Consider the following 18778-nt stretch of genomic DNA (forward strand, 5'->3'; position numbering starts at 1 on the left):
ACATTTTAACAACTATCTACTTAAAACTAACTAAACAAAATGTAAACCTGTGAACAAGTATCTACTAACCAAACTACAGTATCAACAAATATCTAAAATACAATACTAAAATATATTTCATCCTAACTATGCTAAAATAAATGTTGCATTTCAATTTCTCGCAGGTTTCATGACAGAATGTGAAAATCAGCTTTCTTTTTTTACATTCAATAATTGTGTGAGGAGAAACAATCGTTCCAGCTTGAACATTGCCTGGCAAGCGAGCCGATCTCATAACAGGCTCAGTTTCCATTAAAATACAGATGTCCTTCAGAAGGTGCTTCTACAGTATGCTCTATTTCCCTTCGAAATTTATACTATGTGAAGCTAACGAAGTAAACCAGCATATAATATCTTAACTCGAACCATGCATGAACACACGTGGTAAATCGCGAGGCACAGAACATGTGGTGACGCGCGAGGCAGAGGAGAAGGATTTTGCCGTTACACAAATACTATGGTATACTCTATTGTTCGATTGTATTAGCTATTTCATACAAAAAACTGTAGCATGTCTTCACACTAACAAAATAAAACCTCGTAATGAACCATCCACTAGCTTTTTCCCATAAATTAAAATGAAAAAAACACTTATAACATTACCTATAAAAAATGTAGCTGAAAATTAGGTAATTAAACATGAAATAACAAATAACTCTGTATAGCCTTACAACAAGAAAATTCTAACAACAAATCACAAGAGCAAAAATAATACATATCTGCATAGAAGCAGCAAACAAAAGAGAAAGACAATGCTAGCTATGGACGTACATGTACTGTTCAGGTTCTATTTTGTTTGTGACCTTTTGTTGAATTCTATTTGGAACTTTTAAGTGCTGCAGAGAAGTGGTGGTGAATAAAAGGTTTATGCATAATGCTAGCCTCCTTTGGTTAGCTGTCTTGCCATAGTGGTAGCCAATGAGGATAGAATGTCAACTTCGTTTTTGTTAAAGTGATGTATTTGGCAACCATTTTGTAGACTAAACTTCACTTTTGAGGCAACTGTTCACCACCAAATAAACTGTCAACAACCAAATGCTGGCGAGTAGTTTTCTGAAATTTAACTTCTCAAAAATGTTGATTCAGTTCAAAACATCAGACTCTAGTATTAGGATCTGCCATCCTTCCACTGGTTGATTCCCCCACATTGGTCAGTGCTGTGAAAAATTTAAGAATCCTAATAAGTGAGAAGTGGGTACCACAAAATTCAGCAAATGCTTCTTTCATCTCAGAACATTGAAACTCATATTTCCTTACTTAGACTGCCACATTGCATTCAGGCTACCCATGCCTTTATCCAATCAAGACCTGGTTATGAAAATAGTGTGTCTTTGGCGTTCCTACCAGTCCTCTTTCTTGCATTCACAAAGTTAAAATGCTAAGTCCTTGTGGGACTAAGAAAAACAATTGTGCGCCTCATCAGTTCTCACCAGCAAATACTCTCAGCAGCACAGCAAATACTGTTTAACTGCCCTTACCTTTAGCACAAGGCCAATCATCTGAAGCCACACATTTTCTTAAAAATAAGTTAAAAATTAACTTCTCAGCCATACAACGAAGAAGTTTGTATGTTCACCAACTAGGCATTCCCAAAATTAAAGTCAGAGTGAGAGAGAGAATATATTTTAAATGACACCAATCTAACTCAGACTTAACTTGTGAGCCTTCCATGAACAACTAGACATTTCACTGTTCCCAAGCAGAATATCTTCAAAGTACTTGGATTCTGTTTTAGGCCTGTTAGTAGTATCAGAGCCCTGAAACTTTGGTCGATGCATACTTTACACATATTGCCATAAACAAAATTTTGAATGTGTATGTCAATGTACTATTCGAAGAGGGCAAAAAGAACATTTTCAATGTCACTGTTTTATCTCATCAGTTTTTTTTCCCACAACGTATTCTAGAGTTTTGAAAATGTACAATCGTATAGGGAGGGAATTTAAAGTTAAGGGCATGATGGTCAGATGACTGACCATAATTCAATGTTAATGAAATCAGTGTTGACGAGGTTCAGTTTAATGTATGCCCTAACATGTACAGGAATATGGAATGTTCGGTCACAATAAAGCAAAGATAATGTTTGATCCACTGATACTTGATTATAACACACAGATGCTAAACGTAAATCAGAATTTGGTCAAGTGAAGAAGCTAGGATTGAAACTTTGGCCTTTCAACGTTTCATAATTCAGACTAGATAAAAAAAAATCCTGATCTAATGATTAAGGTTCTTCTAAAATGTTTTGGAGCTGGAACACCTTTAAGAAGAGATCCTTCAAGGCACACAAACACCAAGCAACATTTATAAGACTGGAAGCAGACTATTCAGAGAGAAAGCAGCACATGCAGAAAGAGCTCTTTATTGGAAGGAATTGTCAGAGTTCAGTTTGGATGTACAATCCTGTTGGCACCAAGCATGGCTTGTTCTTCACTGTCCCCTGGCTTCAGCTGTTTCAAGCACTGCAGCGGAACTGCGCTTGGCCTCCTTCAATAGACTGGACACTTGCTCCTTCATCTAAATAAAAAACACAGATAACGTGTTAGAAATTGGGTCTTTGGTTGGCGGTCAGGATACCCCCTGTCCAAGCAAGGACCCTCACTCTAGTCAGGGTAAAAGAGAATCAGCCTCAGCTAACCCCTGCTTACCCACTTGGTAGCTTGGCACGAGCAAGCAGGCTTAACTTTAGAGTGCTAGGTGTAAAGTATTTGTACCAACACACAGTAACTTAATGAAAACACTACAAAATGGCACAACACAGGTTTAGAAAAATAGAAAATATTTATCTAAACAAAACAAGACCAAAATGACAAAAATACACAAGTCAAGTTATCAATTAAAAAGCAAAGAGTCTTCATGTAGTTTTAAACACACACTAACACTGTTAGCGTGAAAATGTACCTTGGGTGCGTCAAAAATAACCCCGCACGGGCGAGTGTGCGTCAAAAAGGGCTTGCAATGCGTCGATTTAACTCACGAGCGAGACCTTGCATCATTTCTCCTTTCATAGAGTCGGGAGTGTCATATTTTCTCTCCCCAAGAGAGCGATGTGTCAGTCCGGTCAGCACTCTTGGGTCCGGGCAGGCCTTGCTTCGTTTTTACACGCTCAGCGGTGTTTGCGTTGGAAATCCAGATGCACGATGATCCGAAAACCACGCATCGTGGGTTGCGATCTCCCAGCCTCCATCAGTGATGCTCCGCGATGTTTCTCCAGCTCCGTGCGTTGATTCTTTGGTTGCGTTGCAGGCGAGCGTCGATTTTCAGCTGCGAAGCCGGCCACGCGTCAATTTTTCAGTCGCAGATCGTAGTCGCGTCGATCTTTTCCCCGCATGGCGGTCAATACGTGGATTGCTTCCTCTTAGGCTGCCAGCTTCTCCTTTCAGGGTCCCAGGAACTGGATGGGCACCACAGGGCAGAGTAGGAGTCTCTCCAGAGACTCCAGGTGCTGGCAGAGATGTCTTTGCTGTCCCTGAGACTTCAAAACAATAGGAGGCAAGCTCTAAATCAAGCCCTTGGAGATTTCTTCACAAGATGGAAGGCACACAAAGTTCAGTCTTTGCCCTCTTACTCTGGCAGAAGCAGCAACTGCAGGATAGCTCCATAAAGCACAGTCACAGGCAGGGACGCTCTTCTTCCTCAGCTCTTCTCCAGGCAGAGGTTCCTCTTGGTTTCCAGAAGTGTGCTAAAGTCTGTGGTTCTGGGTGCTCTTCTTATACCCATTTTGCCCTTTGAAGTAGGCCTACTTCAAAGCAAAGTCTCTCTTGATAGTGCTCTGGCCTGGGCAAGGCAGGATTTCACAGACAATCACCAGGGGGTTGGAGACTGCATTGTGTGAGGGCAGGCACAGCCCTTTCAGGTGTGAGTGACCACTCCTCCCCTCCCTCCTAGCACAGATGGCTCATCAGGAAATGCAGACTACACCCCAGCTCCCTTTGTGTCACTGTCTAGTGAGAGGTGCAACCAGCCCAACTGTCAAACTGACCAAGACAGGGAATCCACAAACAGGCAGAGTCACAAATGGTTTAAGCAAGAACCTGCTCACTTTCTAAAAGTGGCATTTTCAAACACACAATCTTAAAATCAACTTTACTAAAAGATGTTTTTATAAATTGTGAGCTCAGAGACCCCAAAGGGAAGCTACACTTTAATCATATTTAAAGGTAGCCCCCATGTTAACCTATGAGAGGGACAGGCCTTGCAACAGTCAAAAATGAATTTAGCAATATTTCACAGTCATATAAAACACATTATGTGTCCTACCTTAAACATACACTGCACCCTGCCCATGGGGCTATCCAGGGCCTACCTTAGGGCTGTTGTACATGTAAGAACAGGGAAGGTGTAGGCCTGGCAAGTGGGTACACTTGCCAAGTCGAATTTACAGTTAAAACTGCACACACAGACACTGCAGTGGAGGGCTGAGGCATGATTACATAGCTACTTGTGTGAGTGGCACAACCAGTGCTGCAGGCCCACTAGTAGCATTTGATTTACAGGCGTTGGGCACCTCTAGTGCAATGTACTAGGGACTTACTAGTAAATCAAATGCGCCAATTATGGATGAACCAATTACAATACACATTTTGTATAGGAGCACTTGCACTTTAGCACTGGTTAGCAGTGGTAAAGTGCCCAGAGTAACATAAACAGCAAAAACAGAGTCCAGCACACATCAACAACCTGGAAAAAAGTTAAGGGAGACCACGTCAAGTATGAAAAGTCTAACACCGCCCAATCAGTAGGTAGGGCAAAACCAGCTATAACAGGTTGGTAAGAAGAACACAACTAAACTATTTCCACTTAACCGTGAAGAAAATCTATTTTGGCTACTCAAACCTGCTTAAGAGACAAACGTGTTGAAATCACTACATTTCCCTTTATGGCTTGCATTATTCCCCTAAAAGATTAGCAGGTTCTCAACCAAAGAATACAAATGCCTATGTCTGCCTGCCCATGAGGATAAATTCTACCGAAGGAAGCTGCCAGGAGAAGATTGCACAGTTAAAGTTGAGAGATGGGAAAGATAAGTTTGAAGTCACTTGGGTTAATCCACAAATGTTTAGTATACAAATAAAGCCACCTATGTTTCTAAATTCTAGATACTGATTCAGTGAATAAGGATAAGGAATTTTAGAATCAAAGTGTATTTACGATATTAGAAAACTGGCCTTACTGGGTTAAAGTTTGAGCATAGGCGTTCGCAGGGGAGAGGATTCAGAGGGACCACTAAAAATATGTCAAGCACTCAAAGTTATGTAACTTAAAGAGTTTACATAAACTTATGTCGCCGTAAGACCCATGATGCAGTAGAGGTCCGAAAAACTAAAGTCGAAAAGGAAAGCGTACTAGAGTTTCACCCACAGCAATGTACTGTGTAAAACAGTTTTGTGCTTCACCAGCCAGAGCCCACCTTTTAAAATACGGGTGACATCTGTGAACAGCCGAGATAAGGGGCAGTGAGCAAGTTGCATAGGGCAAATGCACATGTTCAGACTGGGTAAGGGCAACTGTTCTCAGACTCAGTTAGCCCTAATGGAATTAATCATTGAGCTGCCTGGGTGAGTGAGTTACTGAGTCTGCGGCAGCAGCTGGTAGACAAAAGGTGCCAGCAGAAATAGTCTCATTCCAGGAAAATGAATAAACTCCTGCTGGAGGACGAGATTACGTTTTGGAATCCCTAAAGCCATCATCCAGCAACTGCTTGAGGAATACTCCCAGGAGTGCACAATGAAGGGACCACCGACTTCTGTCTCTGCTTATTAGTAAAGGATTCCTTCAAAGATTTGGAGGGAAGAGACAGACCTTAGTGGGCAGAGATGAGCTCGGACAGATGTACCTTTGCTTTGGTTCGAGCTGCTGTTTGCAGTCCTACCCACAATGTAGGACAGGGGTATAGTAAGAAGGGGGCTGATTCATTTTAGTGGCAGTAAGGGATGGAGGGATGATGTGGCAATACCATGCTGGGTGGGTGCCCCATCAATTAGAGAAAACTCTGCTTCCCTTCTTAAAACCCTATACAGGCTCAGAAGGTTGAGAAAGAGCCCGGTATAGCAGAGGAGTGATGAGCATGGCTAATGAAACCACGTCTGGAGTTAAGGGGTGGACCCACTCTTACTTGGTGGCCTCTCTCCAATGCTGGTGACATCAGCTCTGAGACTCTTCCAGGCCGATTGGAGACTGGGGAGGAAATATGCTGGACTAGTCCTGTTGCGATGCCACAGGCCTGAGCACTGGAGACTCTTGCTATTACGTGAAGCCACCTCTGGGTGGCTGGGGAGCGAGGCAAGAAGAGTGGTCTGTCATGGAGGACCTTACGGGTGCTGTGAAGATGACCCTAGGTCATAAAATCACACAGATTTGGTAGGAAGGCAAACCCAATCCCCTGCAGCTATGGAAAAAAAGCAGCTGTGCCAGAAACTGCAGGAACTTCGACGGTAACCAGGGGTTCATGGTGGCAGTAGAGGCTTGCCCTGGTGGTCACCACCAAGCACAATACCACAGATGCCGCCAAAGCCAGTCCAGTAGGTACCAAGATATTGTGATTATTGTTGGCTACTCATGTGGCTGGGGGGCAGGGGGGGTGCATATGGCAGGTAAAAAAACTTTAGCACGATCATTCACCTTAAGTTGTATCTATTGAAGCCCAGGCCTGAAGGAAGGCCACGTACTGAGCTTTAGGCCTACACCCTGGATCAAGCAGGCCAGAACAATAGGTGCACATTTGGCAACAGAGGGCCATATGTACAAACACATTTTCCCATTGACACAGAATGGGAAAACCCCTTTGCTACATCTGGCCCAGAACCCCCACGTGTTAATTTCTCTTGGCTAGTGGGTTCTCCACTCGTAGCCAGGCTGGTAACATTTGGAAGGTAAAGCTCCCATCAGGAGACACACAGCCCACCCTCATCCAGCTCCTGCTGAAACCCACACAAATCTCATATCAAAGTATGCGGTCATGTTAGGAACTGCAACAGCTGAGCAGGAAAGAGTTCCACGCAACCAAGAAAGTGCCAGCCAGTCAAGGTTGGACTAGCCTATAAGCAATCAGGCACTGTCCAAGAGCTGGTCTAACAGGTCAGTGTCTGGGCCAATTTTGTGGCTGATTGTGGGCCTATTTTATGATTTTCTGTGCAGGTTTTTACTGTGAATTTTCTTGATATTAAAAACAAACATTGCCTGCAGTAAGCTCAAATCGATCCAGACTTCCATATTGAAAACCACTTATACAGCTTGACTTTACAAGTTCAAAACTGCCTCAACTTGCAAAAATGAGCCACTTTTTTAGCTATCTAATTCACTAATGGGGGCACTTTTATTTTGGGTGGCCAGCCTATTTTCTGTCCCAGTTCAATCAGACTGCAGCCAATCAGAAAGACCATCCAAGAGAAGAGAGTGACTGTCATGAGCAAGGGGAGCAGAGGAGGGCACCAACTGATAAAAGCCACACCAGACAGATGCTCCTATGTAAAATAAAATATCAGTATTTTGGCCGTCCTGGTTACCATGTAACCTAATACTACCTTTCCTGATAACCCTTAGTGAGGGTTGCTAGGCAACTGTATCAGCACCGATCTTGTAGGATAGTGCTCACATCCAAGCGCAACAGTTTAGGTGGAGCATGGATGACCACCGCTGAAAGACCCCGAACTGAAACAGGGGCTCAGAAACTTCTGACTGCCCTAGGACCCCCCCCCAAACCAGATTTCTCACAATTTCCAATCATATTTTCTTTCCCATTTACACCTAAACCTTCTCCTAAACACAGTAGGAGCAATTTTGAAAATGTGGATGATTTTGTTTTAAATTAATTTTTTGTGATGACTACCGGTTGGTGGGCTATCTCGACGTTATGGTAGGTTGCACGGTTCTACATGACGCAGCAAAAGGCAATAAACTGGCATGGTCGAGGTGAGGAGGTATCGAATGCAGTTGCTTTCTGCACCAGGGCACACAGCGTACAGGTAAGATCTAATGCACTGTACAGGTCATGTCTTGGTTTCTGTGGCCCATCATACTCAGCATGGTATTTGGGTAGAGGTAGCACTGTGGTACACGGGTCCCAGTTTAAATTCATATGACTCGTATGATTCGAATGTGTATTAAAAGGAACCAGGGGTGCAAGAGGCCCCCCACAGCCCAATGATGCGGGGGGGGGGCACAACCCTTAGAGGCCCCCAACCCTTCAAGAGGTCCTCATTCTGCCCAAAGTCAATGAGTATCTGAGATACAGGATACTCAGGTTACACCTCCTTAAATCCTGCGGGGGGGAGGGGCATCATTTTGTGTTACACCACAGAGAGGAAGTACTCTATCCTCGTTTCACTACGCACTTTATGTATACATTGTGGTTCAGCTGCACTTTCAGTTGGTAATACTTATTAAAGGTGTTAAAAAGCAGAGGTGGGGCTTGCAACCTTTTGCCAAACTTTGGCGTGTGAAGGGTTGGTAATACCTGTGGATGAGAAGGTTGTGTGTGTGTGCGCACAGAGTCGTCTGGCCCAGTTTGTGAGCTTTATTTGAATGCATGTACTGAGTAATTCTATCAGCAGTACTGGAAATGGAGACAGAGTCTTACGTCCTTTCGCTGCATCCAGATTGATGTCTATAGGTCATAGAGATAAAGAGTTGGAGTGTATGTTTTATGGGTATGGCTTTGGGACTATGATGGGGTGATTTGTCATTTAGTTGGTGATGTCTGGTTTACAAATTCCATTAATTAGTTTTTAAGCAAACTTTACAAATGGGCGAGATCCAATCAAGTTTAATTTTCTTCCCTTAGATCTTTTTAGTGGGTTTACAGAAAGAAGTTACAGGTCAAAACCCATGATTCGTTTCAAGATTGTCAAGCTTCTAAAGGTTTACCAATTCTTGAGATGTTCTAAAACAGTACCACAGGACCCAAAACCATTTCTTCAGTGACAATTCAACTTGCTGCATCTACAAACGGCAATCTATCTCACACTGTTAGTACACAGAACACATTGTATTTCAATCTGGTCAGGACATTTGTCAAGGTGGGATGAACCACCTAGATCATACACTGCAGCAGCCACACTCGGGTGCATTCACCAATCGGAGTCCAACCCTGGCCCCGCCTGCCTGCCTTCCTCACCTGGGCCTTAAAGTCTTCGTCTGTTATGTCCTTCAAGTTAATCAGCACATTGAAGTAGGCCCCGAACACACCAGTCTCTAGAGCTTTCGCTGCCACCTATGGAGAAGAAAAAGGTTACAGTAATTGGGAATCTATGAAGTAATGCACAAGTACAAATTGTGGCAAAAGAGGGACTGTTAATAGTGTTCAATGTACGACCCTAGTATTACTTAACATCTTACGTATTGCACCTGAAGCCCTATGATAAGGGGTCACCTTCACACAGAAGGCAGAAATTCACTTGGCTCAATAAAAATATTAAAACAATGCTACAGAGATAGGCTTTTCTGAATATGTGCAAGACTTTACAAATAGCAATTGTCTGCAGTCTGCAGGGGATAACAATGTGTTTGCACATTTTGAAACCTAGCTCTTTTTCTGAACTAATCCTTGACGTCAAAGCTGGGCTATTAAGATGTTTCCTGAAGGTGAGGAGAGGTCCTCTGTTCTGATATTCGGGAGGGAGGGGGGTGCTGTTATGTGGAACAGCCTGGAAAGTAAGGGTGCATAGTTTGAATTTGAGCCTTTTCTAGAAGAAGCAAGGGAGATCGAAGTGTATGGGGGTGATGGTCACTTTCCTAAGGTGGTGATTATTGCCTTAAGTGGCGCAAGGACCAATTGTGAGATGAATGCTAAGAGTGAAATCCCCATTTCCAGGTGCTTACTCGGATGATATTTAGAGACTTTCTTGGAAGAGGGGTAGAAGAAAGTCACAGATTTTGCCATACTGTTAATGTGACCTGTGAGATAAGGTAGGGCTGAAGGGTGAAGCCAAGGGAGTTTATCATATCGTGAGTGAAAGAGAGAAACTGTCTACTTTAAGGAAGTGTCTTATTGAGACTTTAAGCTTGCATTTATGAGAAGGTGAAAAAAGGAGAAAAATCTTTTGAGACGAAACAGGTGATGTTATTATTTGTTTATCCAGCTGCTGGGGCCAGGCTCTTCATCAAGCTAAGCTATTGTGCTTAACTTTTCAATCACACACATGCCAGTGTGATGAGTGAAGCTTGCCTTTAAAGGTCAAACAAATGCCACTGTTATTCCATTAAACAAATTCTCATAGCTAATTGGATTATTCTGGTGTGTTGGTATTCTGGTCAAATCTAGTTGCCACGTGTGAAAGCGCCTGCTCAACAAAGAAGAACTCTGTGGTTAAGGTGGCAAACCAATGAGCAACACCATAATTTAGATTGGTTTACTACGCAAAGTTATGATAAACTTAGTAGGCTTGACTTATTCGTTGTGAAGAGGATATGTTAAAGTCAAAGAGCATTTAAGAGTGAGTTGTTACTACTCTATTAAAGTCAGCGCACAGAGGTATTTTGTCACATGGAAGTTCACAGTTTACCATAGTAGGCAATGGTCTTAGTGTTGGTCATCAATCCCACAAACAGTAGGGAGAGATTTGCTCTGTGAGTAATAATTCAGGACATTCAAATCCACCGCCTCCCTTTACTTAAATTCAGGTAGAGTATAGTGCCAAAATGCATCTTCCCACACAAATTTCATAGTGGGGTACACATGACCTTAGGTTGGCTGCTCGTCAATGCATTACCCTCTCTCCTCACCACTGTCCTGACTCCCAGATATCAGAAGGGTGAATGTGGTCTTAATCCTCTTGTCTCAAAGGAGATTAGTATTTAATTTGTGCCGGAGGCTGCATTTTTAAGGACCAAGACATTATAATGTTGGTCATCAAACTTTGACCCTGAACAAGGAAGGGAAAGGCAGATATGAGAAGGGAGGAAGACCGAAAAAACAGCAGTAAAGGGAAAAGAAGGGATCAAAAGAACGTCCACAAGGGAGATAAAAAGACACACAGGAAGTGGTGAAAGAATGAGGCTGGGAGTTGGATTGCAAGCTCCTTAGAAAATCGTTCGGTCCAGGCACTTTATTACTTTACACAAATCAAGCACTAGGGAGGCTATCTGCAATCATTACCCACATCAGAACTCAAGACATTATCTACGGTGGTAATTAACCACTCCTGGCACAAAAATAGAACATGTGCAGTCTCTATTCATGTCTTCAGGTTTTAAGGGAGCTATCAGATCCACAGAAACCCATGAAGAGTATCTGCAATTATTAGCCCCCCTGCGAGTATCGGAAGAGTACCTGTATGTCAGATTTACAGGCGATATTGCCATGTTTGGCCATCTCCTGCAATGGGGACCAGAGGCGGTTGACCTTCTGTGCCAGTGACAAGGGCACTGCAATGGCTTTCTTCAGTCCCTCCTGCATGGCGGCTTCACGGCTGCAAGGCAAAGGACAAACCATTCAAGTGTGCAGGACTGGTAGTTAAACAATGTGGGACAACCACACGCATAGGGGCTCATTACTCAAGGCATATCCACGCACAGACCATTTAAGATACAGATTTTAAATATATTGCAACATAATTTAGTGTGCCTCTTGCCACTTTAGCCAATGGAGCACTGAATAAATTAAACAATAAAATACAATGAGGTATACAAAATACAATATGTGAATTTATTTAGTGTTACTTAGTGCTGGAAATGAGAAAAATGATTTGGGGTACCATACGTTGGGAATAAGGGGGAGGCAGTAGAAAGGGAAAGAGTCACGGGGTTTCAAGTGGAGTAAAGAATAAATGTGATAATGTATTTTTCTGATTTATTTAATTGGCAACACATACTTTTAGAATCACTCATCGGGTTAAGGCACATACTGGAAAGACTGTACACAGGGAGTTGGAGTATCATAGCAAAAGATAACTTGTGGTTAATGCACTTGCTTGGCGATCTTTCTTCATCTAGTCACAGGTCTGAGTCATCATGAAATAGTGAAAAGGGTTAACGTGCCAGTTGCAAAGCCGAGCCTGTAACATGCAGTTGACATCCCAAGTTACAATTCTTTGTATATATCTAAGTAGGCATAATTCATTATGAACCCGCACAAACGCATTGTATGGATAACTACAAGATTACACCTTACAGCTTCACCTTTTTTCCTCAATCTTTCGTTATTCTAAAGCCAATTATTCCTTTTGTGGTAATAAACACTAACACTAACTCCAAATTATAGTTGATCTCTTAAGCACTATACGCTGAATGTTTTCGTTTCTGCACTGGCAGTATCGAAATAAAGGTGTTAGGTTCCAGGATGTTCTCAGCCAAGATGAAATAAAGGGAGAGATGGTGGCCCTCTAAATGAGGCATATGTATTGGGCACTGTGTGCACTGAAACTAGCACTGGCAATGCCAACCGGACTGGCTTTAAAGGATTGTTGTATGGTAATGTGAAGCATTAGAAGTAAGTAGCATGGGAATGGATACATATTTGTGTGGAAGCAAAGAACTGTAGGATAATATTGGTGAAGGTTAAAATGCTTGTGAGCATCTACTAAATATATTGAAAACCTATACATGCAAGACAGGAGCTGAGTTGAGTTGTTATTTATGAAGTGCAACACACACCGTAAGGCATCCTTGCACAGAACTAATAACATTGAAATGATAAGGAGGTAACCAGTAGCAGTTTGGGCTAGAATGTTCTCAGGAGGAGCATGGTCAAGACTGTTTTGCATACGGCTGGGGTCCAACTGAGTTAGTATGATGGGTGAAAAACAATGTATTGGGATGCAGCCCCATGTGACTGCCAGTGTCTGACATTAATTCAAGCATTCCATCCATCCTGTTTTTGCATCTTGGGGCACCAACTCAAACAATACTCCTCAGCAAATTGGCCTTAATTCGTGATATGATAATATAGGCTTGAGGGTGCTCACTGTGGACAAAATACTTTTCCAGCAGATTGGTAATTCCTTTGCAGCCTGTCTACTATCTGAACCTGTATGGTCCCAATAACTTTACTGACAGCACTACTTTGTGAGCCCATGTAATCCATCTACTCTATAGCCTGAGACTCCAAGAGGTATATTTTTATGTTTACCCCCTGCTCTATCCAAGAAGATTCTCATTCCTATCCAGTGCCACTGAAATGATGTGGTAGGCGTGTACCAAATTCTGCAGTGAGAAAAGACAAATTATTCAGTATAACACAGCACATTTTGTGCCCAATTCTCCTCCCAATGTCAATTTTGATGAATTATGGGGATTTGCATCAGTTTCAGGGGCAGCGGTGACTGGGTGCCAATCACTTTGGATGAAGCTCTGAAAGTGAACCCAAAATCTTTTGTATTCAAGCTTCCGTTTTTGAGTCCCAACCTCTTTGGAAAAGAGTTAAATTATATTGTCCAAGAATCTGCGTAAGAAAAAAATATTTCAAAGTCCTTCAAATTGTTTCCGGGACAAAACTCTTTCTTTTACAAACAGAATTTCCAGGGACAAGAGGATAATAGTAATCCATTTCAAGGCAGGGCTTAGGGAGCCATGTTTGGTACCTAAGCCTGACCTCAGAAACAAAATAATCTGGAGCCAAGTCAGAAATGACTTGATAGAAGTGGTAACAAGACTTCAGTTAATCCTCCCTCAGTCGATGAGGGAAATTACACAACAGCGGGTCCCATCTATTTTTCTTCAAGGTTGTCGCATTCCTCCTCCAAATATGTTAAAGTCTACACCATTGTCAAGGGACACTCTGAAAAGGGAAGCAACGTCAACTTGGTGTGCAGAAATTGCTTCAAAAGAAGGCAGTTGTACCAGTCATGGTTGGTCAAGAAAAAGGATTGTATTCAATCCTCTTTTTTAGTCTGCGAACCCAAAAATTCTTGCTGTCTTCTGCTAGTCCTGAAAAGTTTCAACAAATATGTACATTTGGCATCTTTTGGAATGATAACACTACAGTTAATCATTCCACTAATTCAGACAAACAACTCTGGACCTGGAAGACACCTATTTCCATATTCCGGTTGATGCAGTCAGAAATATCTGAGCTTTGCAGTGGAGAAGAGACCCTATCAAGTTCAGGTCCTCTCATTCGGACTGTCAACCACTCCAAGGAACTTCACAAAGGTACTGGCTTCAGTGATGGCAGTTTTACAACTTAAGGGGGCTGCTCTCTTTCCGTATCTTGGTGATCTGTTAATTTGTGCTTCTTGTCTCCCTAAGGATAAAAATGCAGTAATACGGACAATCGATATACTGCTACAGTTGGCGTTCAAACTGAATTTTTAAAGTCTCACCTCAACCCAGTTCAATAACCGTGGCTTATTGTTGCGATATCCAACACACAGAAAGGAGCGGTATTTCTCCCTTGCAATCGAAACAAGGCATTACAGTCCAACCTGCACACTTTATTGTCCCTTCCATCAGCAAGGTTATAGTTGAAAGTGAAGGAATTGCTTGCTGCCACAACCATCAGTAGTCCCTTGGCCCAACTCCATATAAAACCGCAGGTAAATTATCTATTGATTTACTGGGATCTAGCCTTGGCCAACTAAGACAAACAAGGTCCGTTGTCGCAAGCCATCATACAGAAATTGAGTTGGTGGCTCTATAGGCCCAATTTGGAGAAGGGAATCCCATTTCAATTGCCTTCCCTTATGCGGTTGAAAGTGGATGCCAGCTTACGGAATTGGGGAGCGAACATGGAAATGCAAGAGGTCAAGGGAGTGTGACTGGAAATGAACAGGGTGCGCTCCTCCATTTGGAGAGAATTAGCTACTGTGTGGGAAGCAGTTCAGTTCTTTCATTCCTAGTTGGAGGGTATGAACATTGTAATCCCAACAGACAATCAGGTGGCAAGATGCTACCTGAATCATCAGAGAGGGACAAAGAATCCCCACTTGAACATGTTGGCACAGCTCATTTGTTCTTGGCAAAGAAACATTTTCATTGCAATGAGGGCAGTTAACATTCACGGGGATCTCAGTTTCCATGTGGATAGCCTCAATCTCCCCATCTCCGTTCTTTTTCATCGGTCTCATCCAGTGTTTCGTCATCTATTCAGGGATCACTGGATAAACCGCTTTGCCTTTCCTCAAAGTGCATTACTTCTGTTTTTTATTTTTTGCACAGAGATGATTTGCCAGCAGGCATGGGTGGTGGATGCCCTCTTGATTCCTTGGCCCCGATGTCTCTTTCATGCCTATCCGCCAATCCCCCACCCTCCTAGGGTGTTTCAGAAGATTCAAAAGAAGAGGGTAGAGGTGATAGTGATTACCCCCCTTTTTGGACAAGACAGCTCTGATTTCCTTTAGTACTATACCTGTCCAAGGACAGCTTTGTCAAGTTTCCATCTTTCATTCCATCCCCTCTGCAATTACCAAAGTTACAGCTACAACAGCTTCAACAACTGAAGTTGACAGCATGGCACTTGCGAGGTTAGCTTTGGAGGCTATGGGTTGTTCTAGCCCAGTAGCTAAGGAGATTCAACTCTCTCGCAAACAAAGTCTACACTTTATTTATGTAAGAAAAAACGGGGTATAGATATGGTTTTGGGAGATCCCTCTCAGATCCTGGAATTGCTAGCCCCCGCCACCTTGGTGGTGCAACAGGCAGCATTAAAAGCATTTAGCGGTTCTAATGGTGAGTTAGATCAGATTACCCCATTGGTTGTATATTTCTTGAGATGTTTTTGTCTGCAAAAGCCAGCTGTGCAAGTCATCATTCCTACCTGGGTTTTACCCACAGTTCTGAGAGGTTTACATCTTTCTCCATTTGAACCTCTTGAACAGGCAGATATGATGTGCGACTCAGCCAAAACAGCCTTTTTATTAGCCATTACATAGGCTAGAAGGACAGGGGAATTGAGGGCCCTAGTTATTTCGCATGCATGTTTACAGATCCCTCCATATAGACTGATTTTGCAGCCAGATCCCACATTCATTCCAAAAGTGAATACAAAGTTTTATTTACAACAGGAGGTAGTACTTCCGGTCTTGCAAGGGGAAGATGAACAAGCTCCTTATTTGTTATATGAGAAAAGACTCTTGCTGGTTTATCTGCAACTCACAAAGGAATTTTGCTTTCAAATTCACTTTGTTGCCTTTGGAAGTGTCAATAAGGGCAAAAAGATTGTTACTTCCACCTTGAGCAGATGAGTTTAGCAGGCTATTTGACAGGCTTACAAATCCTTGGGTGAGGTTCCCCCATCTCAGATTCAAGGCTGTTCTACTAGGTTAGTTTCTACTTCGTGGGCATACGTGGGGGCTGGAGGCAGGGTGGCTTGTTTAATTCACAAAATTTGCAGAGCTTTCATAACATTTGTTAACCTTCATCACTTAGATAGTCTAAGTTCATTACCTGATAATTCTGCCGTTGGTGTAGTTAAAGCAGCAAAGAAGTTATTGTTGACTTCAATAAATTAACAATGTGCTTCAAACATGATGTAAAACGTTCTTTATTGCTTGTGAATTCCTTACTTGGCTAAGACTGGGACGAGGAGGTTCTACGAAGCGGTAATGAATCCATTACTTACTGGTAAACTTCATTACCCTGATTAAGGTACTCCTCGTCCCAGTCACCTCTCCTCTCTCCCTCTCTTGTCATTTTACACCTCTGTTTTTTACTTGTCACTTGAAGGAATGAGGGAGGGGGGGGAGCATAGAGGAATGGTGGGGGGAGGAGGAGCCTTTAAGTTTTTCCCTAAAGATGGAAAGGGACTAGCATGTGTACCGCCTATCTGGGGGTGGGAATACCTCAGTTGGTTGTAACTAGGACAAGGGGGACCTTAATTGGGTAAATTAAGTGTACCAGTAAGTAATGGATTCATTCCTGCTTCTGGGTGCAGAATTTATGGAAAGCTGTGTAATGACACAAGGTTCTTTCTGAAGACAGGCGTATTTGCCTTTCTCCTGGGGTAAGAGCTTTGTGAAGAGAGTTCTGGTTATCCTTAACTCCCATACATGTATGCCTCAAAACTCCTGCTGTGGCTCCTGAAGAATTTTACTTACCAGTACTACAGATTGAACTTGGGTCGGTCTTCCTCCAAGAAACAGAATTTACAAGGCCTACATTCACTAAAGAATTTGACAATCTGCATGCGCGGGAATCCCAAGAGTAAAATTCCCCCTCTACCACTCAGTGGATAGACATTCTGACTTGTGGAGCAGAGTCCTGTTTTAGCATGGATCAAGGGCAGTCCAAGCATGGCTACACATTATTTCAGGTTTCAAAACTCCTAAATGTTAAGAGATTGACCTATTTTGTGGAAATTTTCATGACTCTTCTCACATATTGAGGAAATCTTGCATTTCTGTGAAGCATAGGGCTACAGTGATTACGGCTAAACAGTGACTTTACCAGAGCAGGTCGGGACATTTAAGAGATGTATCTTGGGTAGGATTGAATAAGAGAAAAGGTGAGTAAGGTATGCAATAAAACACAGCAGTCATCAGGCAAAGTAAGACTCCTAGCTGAATCTCCGCTTGTGCACAAAAGTGGAAATGTCATTCTTGACTATGCAGAAACCAGACTATACATCTCCTCATCCTAAATATGCCTCAAAACGCATGAACATGTAACATGCATTCTGTGGTTATGGAATTAAACACTGCTGTATGAAATCAGCTTCCCTGTATGCAACGTGGCTGGGGTTAGTGTATCATGGTAGTAAGTAATATCCTGAGATCTGAGGTTCACCCAGGATACCTAACCTGCTTAAGTATTTCATTCTTTAGTTCTATCTGGGATGAAGATTCCTTAACTAAAATCAGTATTGTACTGTCAAAAAAAAAAACAAAGCAAAGACTTAATAGTGCAGACCTGGCCTTCTCCTCAGCTGTGGATCGGGGCAGCTTCATTGCAGCCTGCAGAAGAAAGAAATAAGTAGAATATTGAAGGGAAGTACCGAGCACCATATATTTGAACTCCTTTATTGAGTTAAGGTACAGCATGTGCAAAGACCAGGAAGACCCCCAGCTGGTGAGTTGCAACAATACAACCAATAACATTCCACATGAAACCCACATTCAAGATTCCACTACAGTAGAGGAAAGACGCAATACACCTTCCCCCATTTCACAGACGAAACACAGACACCGCCCCAACGTAACACCATGAAACCACCTCCAGCTTCACTGTAATGACACCCTATTTTTCATAAGTTGAAAAGAGTTCACTTAGCTTCAATGTCAGAGCTGAAGAGTAGGTTTGAAATGTTGTACAAACAGCATAGAATATAAGTAGGGCTCCCTTTTTTTTTTTTTTTTTTTAAACATTCCCATCTGTATTGGCCATAATTATTTTTTGCCATCTTATTGGTATTTATCAACATTTATTAGGTGTTTTGAGAATTCATGGAGTCCTAAAATGGTATATTTCCATATTTATTTAACTGATAAACATGCAATCAAACTGTGATGCCGGTCACATTTTAGCACATTAAGCAGCCAAATATAACAAAACACTACACCCCTGGGTAAATATCAGCATTATATACAAATATATGTTGTTAATGCCTATATTTAAGGAACTCTCACCCTGCTTTTTAACTCCCCATGCTATCTAGCTGCTCAGCAGTCAGCCAAGAATTCATAAAGGACAGCATTAAGGGTCTCTCACAAAAAGACAATTCTCTGTATTTTTCTGCTTCTAAAAATCAATATAGAAAGTACGCACATTGTTTTCTGTCTGTATTCATCTGTAAAAGTCAGTAAAAAAGGAAAACTGGGAGCCCTAACTATAAGCAACTGAGAGTTCTGATTGGTTATCCCCAGTTGTG

The 18778-nt window shown here is 42.3% G+C and overlaps 1 protein-coding gene across 1 annotated transcript in view; it reads right to left on the minus strand.

The window, feature by feature from the left end:
• Positions 1 to 2385: 2385 nt before the first annotated feature.
• Positions 2386 to 18778, minus strand: part of FTCD (formimidoyltransferase cyclodeaminase) — a 129867-nt gene continuing 113474 nt past the window's right edge. The window contains exons 11-14 of the mRNA XM_069225486.1: positions 17821 to 17864; positions 11309 to 11447; positions 9155 to 9250; positions 2386 to 2556 (exon numbers count right to left, since the gene is read on the minus strand). Coding sequence (XP_069081587.1) covers positions 2470 to 2556; positions 9155 to 9250; positions 11309 to 11447; positions 17821 to 17864 — 366 coding nt within the window. The 3' untranslated portion in view covers positions 2386 to 2469. The remainder of the gene's footprint in view (positions 2557 to 9154; positions 9251 to 11308; positions 11448 to 17820; positions 17865 to 18778) is intronic.

This window comes from Pleurodeles waltl, chromosome 3_1, assembly GCF_031143425.1.
Source record: "Pleurodeles waltl isolate 20211129_DDA chromosome 3_1, aPleWal1.hap1.20221129, whole genome shotgun sequence".
In the NCBI taxonomy this organism is placed as follows: domain Eukaryota; kingdom Metazoa; phylum Chordata; class Amphibia; order Caudata; family Salamandridae; genus Pleurodeles; species Pleurodeles waltl.